The 5,581-nt window shown below is 37.6% G+C and overlaps 1 protein-coding gene across 3 annotated transcripts in view; it reads right to left on the bottom strand.

Moving 5' to 3' along the window:
* Nucleotides 1-702: 702 nt before the first annotated feature.
* Nucleotides 703-5,581, bottom strand: part of brat1 (BRCA1-associated ATM activator 1) — a 19,219-nt gene continuing 14,340 nt past the window's right edge. For all 3 annotated transcript variants that reach the window (XM_016249204.1, XM_016249211.1, XM_016249219.1), the window contains exons 8-13: nt 3,445-3,628; nt 3,237-3,310; nt 3,035-3,116; nt 2,372-2,470; nt 2,090-2,259; nt 703-1,530 (exon numbers count right to left, since the gene is read on the bottom strand). In XM_016249204.1, coding sequence (XP_016104690.1) covers nt 787-1,530; nt 2,090-2,259; nt 2,372-2,470; nt 3,035-3,116; nt 3,237-3,310; nt 3,445-3,628 — 1,353 coding nt within the window. In that variant the 3' untranslated portion in view covers nt 703-786. The remainder of the gene's footprint in view (nt 1,531-2,089; nt 2,260-2,371; nt 2,471-3,034; nt 3,117-3,236; nt 3,311-3,444; nt 3,629-5,581) is intronic.

The following is a 5,581-nucleotide window of genomic DNA, read 5'->3' as shown; positions in this document are numbered from 1 at the left end:
CAAAATGGATCTGCTGGCAGAAAAAGTACAGACTTCAGATATCCAGAAGCATTTTCCTGAGTTCCCAGGTAATCCCCATAGGCTGGAAGATGTGCAGGAATTCTTGGTTCAAAGCATTTAAAAGAGGAAAGGGTTTCGGAAAGTGTTTGAGAGTGTTAAAGATGACATAATGGTCTGGATCCTCAAAAACATTTAATTGCTGTAAGAATTTCCCAAATGGGGGTTCGTGAGTCGATGAAAAGCTAATAATTAAAATTTAAATAAACAACTGAGGCTGCGCAATTAATCGAAATAATACTGAAATTATGTATACAGCCTAATGCGCTGCATGTTACAGAGTGAAGAACAAAAAAAAAACCTTTAGAGTTTGTATGAAAATAAGATATATACAATTTTTTTTATTATATTTTGTGACCGAAAATGAAAAACTATTAAATAGAATAAATTATTACATATGTGATCGTTTGTGTTTATTTTTCGCCTGTGTTTTGATCCTAAGATTTAGTACTCTTTTAGAACATATGTAATAGTGCCCCCTACCCTATAACAGTGAAAACATGGAAAGCCTGAAAATTCCATCAATGGAAAGAAAAGAGTTAAAATATGTTATATCTAAGGGGTTCAGCTGACCAAAAAGCTTCAGAAGTTTTTGTAGAAACATTGAAAAATTCCAGCAAAAAAAAAAAATCTGAAAATACAGGTTGGAAAAATGTAATTTAATTTGAGACTGTACATCTTCCTTTATTAAACCGTAAAAAAGGTCTCAAACGGTTACACGGTATATTCTCAATAGCAATCCACTATATTCTCTTCATTCTGCTGGGCTGCTGAAAGAATGTCCTCCATTAGCGATCGGGGCGAATTCACAACATGATCACTACTTAATGTCAACATCCTCTGCATGTCATCTAGATCTAGAATCTGCAGTATCTTGGGTAGGCTAATGTCTTTGGAGCAGTGTAAATCACAGTCCGTTCCCTCATCAGATCCTGTAACTCCATTTGTCACACACCCAGATGCTTTGGCCTGTTGTTTGTTGAGGTATCTTCTCTGCACCTCATCCCCCCATCTGTTCCCACATACATTTAAGACAAGAACGCTGTGATCCAAATCTGCGGTCTCAGCTGTAAGTGTTCTGAGTTTGACCAAGAGTGCACAGGCTTTCTCACACACTGGTCTGTCACAGTCAAACAAGCTGTTAAACAGCAAGTCAAACAGCCCAAAATCTTTAAGCTTGATCAAGGCTTGCGTAAAGCGCGTCTCTTCAGAGGAACCGAAGTTCTGGACTGCGTACGGACAGCAGGTCAATGTCTTCTCCATCAACACTTCTGCTAGCTCCAGTGTGTGCATTTTCACTTCCCAGTCAAAATCGCTGCCTCCCAGTGACAGGACGGAGCTCAGGGACGACTCCAAGGCCGTTATGAGGTGTGATCCTTTCAGCCATGATGTGAAAGCTTGGACCACTGCTCTACGAGGAAAGCCCTCTGTGTCCTGAGAGAGAATGGCCATCATCTGCACCAAAGCCTCCTCCTAAATTACAAATGTTACATAAAAAATGTGTGATTAGACTGAGAAACTAAAAATATCAACATGCTGCCAAGCTTCAGGTCATTAAAATGATCAAAAAACTACAATTACGCCTCTGGACAAGATCAGGAAGGTGTTGTAGACACTGGTGGTCCAAACTTTTCATTTAAAGGCATATCAAATTGACTCAAATCTAATCAACTGTTGGGTTGCAACAGTCAGAGTCTAATTATCGCTTAGTGAAGAACATACTGTTTATGAATTATGTAGTTTAAAGGGATAGTTCACCCAAAAATGAAAATGACCCCATTATTTACTCATCCTCAAGCCATCTTAGGTGTATATGACTTTCTTCTTTCAGACGAGTACAATCGGAGTTATATTAAAAAATGTCCTGGCATTTCCAAGCTTTTTAATGGCAGTGAATGGTAGTGAGATTTAATTTGAAGCTAAATAAACTGCGTCCATCCATCATAAAAAGTATCACTTTAGAAAAATGCAGGACCATTCTAAAGATCATATTTGAAGAGCTGGAATTATGTACAATGAGTAATTTTCTCACCAGAAGTTTGCTATTGCTCACAAGCACAGTCTGATATAAAGATGCAGTAACTGCCTCCCCGACAGCAGTCACAGCACTAGCTCTGACATAGCCTTCTGCATCTGCCAATGAAGAAAGGAGAACAGAGACCACACCACTGGTGTGGAGAGCTTCAGAGAAACCACTGTTACCTGGGAAAAAGAGACAAGAAGTACAATGACAGGAATGAAAATGATCACTAAAATAGTCTGCACAGCAAGAATTGAAATAATGTAAGTGTAGAGATAAATATGCTTGTGGTACCGTTGAGGGCAGCAGTCAGCTGGGTGATGAACTCTAGTGTGGAGTCTCTCACTTCCCATCGCAAATCACACATCCGTTTCTCCAATACAGGAAAGAGGTCTGCAAAACACACAAGCAAGCTTCATGACCATCTACTGACAAAATATTACAATAGCTTACAATATCAGCACATCAAGCTGTTTCATTTCAAAACAATAGGATCATATTTGTTTCTTTTCAAGGGATTGTTCGTTTAAAAATGATTTCCTCATTTACCCTCATGTCATCCCAAACCTGTATGACTTTCTTTTTTCTGTGGAATACAAAAGAAGATCTTTTGAAGAATGTTGGGAACCAAACTGTTTTGGTTCCTACTGAATTTCCATCATTTGTTTTGACCATACGATGTATGTCAATGGGACCCAAAACGGTCTGGTTACCAACATTCTTCAAAATATCCTCTTTTGTGTTTAACAGAAAAGTCATAAAGGTTTGAAACGACATGAGTGTACATTTTTTTTTCATTTTTGGGTTGATTATGATAAAGGACCTCTCATCCTAAAATTAAATCAATATGATTGGTTAGTTTAGATATTTGGTTTATAGTTTAATCATTTTTTTAATAGTAATAATTTTGGCAGGCATCTTTTATCTAAATATCAGAATTCTGTTAGAGCTCCTCACCATGGCTGATAAACTGCAGGAGATCAGGGAAAGGCGAACACACAATCCACCTCTTAACGGCCTGAAATGTTTTCTTCAAGACCTTGGAAATCACAGAAAGCTTCAAGTAAATAAGGTGTTTCAACAACCAATCAGCTTTGAAGGCAAAAAATCTGAAGCAGCTAATATTAGTAACACAGTATACGAATATGCACATACTTACTGTGGCATGTGAATCTGGACTCTGCAAATAGTCCAAGAGGACACCAAATATGTCCTTCCTTAAATCCAGTTTTTCTGGATATAGAAAGATTAATCAGACAAAAAAAATGCATCTACTCATTTATTTAATGTATTTATGCAAAACTATTGTGTATATTGATAAGGATATCTTTTATTTTTATGATATGGCTTACTCATCACAGCCTCACCTTCATATACACTGAGTGCACCTAATGTATCCAGGCCACACCTCTGAACCTTGCAGCAGCCAATCAGGTGAGTGAATGCATTAATATGAAGCAAAGAGGAGGGGCGATGCCCAGAGCACATCCTCAGAAGCAACACCACAGAACTGGTGATCGAGTGAATGGAAATATCTTCAAAGAGGTATTTCTAACAAAAGAAAGGTACACATTTCATTGTGTAGTACACACACTTTACAATATTTAAATCTATTGCCACAGACTTCACAGCGAAATCAGCATGGACAATGAAAAAGTCTGTATAGACCAGCCTAAGGTTTCAAGAGACATTTTGAATTTGAGCCTTTAACTTATTATGCTTTTTCACTTTTTCAACTTTAGTTAGTCTGTAATGTTGCTGTTTGAGCATTGAAAAAGGTCTGCAAAGTTACAAAGCTCAAAGTCCAATTCAAAAGGAGATATTTAACAGAAATCACTTTTCAAAAACTACAACGAACGACTCGTTTGGACTACAACGCATATTTTCCAGGATTTGTGATATCACAAATATACCGACGAATGGTACGAGACCTGGTTGAGCTGCACTAGAGAAGGCAACGAGTGTTATCACTATGTCGGCGACACGCTAGCTTTTCCAAGGCATACAAACTTAGAGTGGTTACAATCATCCGGGTTTAAATCGCGCTCAAATTGATTTGATTTTGACGCAATATTTACACTGAAACTCGCAGGCGGCTATGGTAAGGGGCGTGACATTTCCCGACCAGGCGCCGAGTGCTGCCAATCACAACACCCACTGGCCCAGCTAACCAATCACAGCACATTTCGTATTTCAGAAGGCGGGCCTTCATCTGATACAGGAACTATTCGAGCCGTTCATGCCAGACTGAGGAGAGAGGTGTTGTAATAATGTAAAATATGTGAAAAATAAGGTGTTTTTCGAACAACCTAGTATGAGAGCCTGTTCTAGTACCCCCCCAAAACAAAATCAAGACTTTGTAAAAGAGCATAACAGGACCCCTTTAACACAATGTCTTAAAAAATATTGCGTTCATGGTCAAAGCCATTCATCTAGAGCAGTGTTTCCCAACCGGGGTGCCGTCTGTCTAAATTGCTAAATGTTCAAAAAAGCATCTATTATATAATATCCATTTCTGATGTCGCCAATAATTAGAGATGCACCGAAATTTCGTTCACTGCTCAGATTTCACTTTCACGTGGTGTGACGCTCTGTGTATTATCTCGCTCTATGCATGTGCGCTCCGCTCAGTCGCTCCACTCATATACCGTTCATGCGAATCGGAAAAGCAAATTCCACTCAAAAATTAAGCCGACTGGAAACATCTATGTAGTACAGTATAGTTTCTGTCTGCAATAGCCCTACTGTGTTGTAACATGATGTGGTATATGGGCAATTCTGGTAACGCTGCCCTCTCATTCATTGATCTGCTAACCGCTATGTTATGCTCACATGTTCTGATAATAATAGCTTTCTAGGACTAAACGTTGTTTGGATAATTGGTAAAAAAAAAAAAAGTTAAATATCTTAACCCTACTGTTAGACCTACCTGAAAAACTAAAAAGCAATTTATTTAATTCGAAGGCCTGTCGTTATTTGTGCTATCATTATTAATTTCTTTATTTGTTTTTATTTTATTACTGACTGCTTACTTGTCATTTTTTTATTCAATTCAAAGTTTGAAATCAACCTATCTCGTGCTACAGCACCAAAATTACCACTGTAAAATTTAAAAAACACTGAGTGAGCAACAATTTGTGAGATAGCTAGTTATAATTAAATAATGTTTACATATGTATAAAAGCCTACATTAAAATCTGTCATATAAATTGGTCTCCTCATTAGAAATTAGCCTACTGATTGCCTCCATGGACAAAAAAATGAATAATATTAAAAATATCTGACACACACATATACAGTGGGTACGGAAAGTATTCAGACCCCCTTACATTTTTCACTCTTTGTTATATTGCAGCCATTTGCTAAAATCATTTAAGTTAATTTTTTTTCCTCATTAATGTACACACAGCACCCCATATTGACAGAAAAACACAGAATTGTTGACATTTTTGCAGATTTATTAAAAAAGAAAAACTGAAATAACACATGGTCCTAAGTATTCAG

This window comes from Sinocyclocheilus grahami, unplaced genomic scaffold, assembly GCF_001515645.1.
Source record: "Sinocyclocheilus grahami isolate Dianchi unplaced genomic scaffold, SAMN03320097.WGS_v1.1 scaffold25.1, whole genome shotgun sequence".
NCBI classification, from domain to species: Eukaryota; Metazoa; Chordata; class Actinopteri; order Cypriniformes; family Cyprinidae; genus Sinocyclocheilus; species Sinocyclocheilus grahami.
Note: the sequence above shows the minus strand (reverse complement) of the source record. Positions and strands in the feature narration are given on the sequence as shown.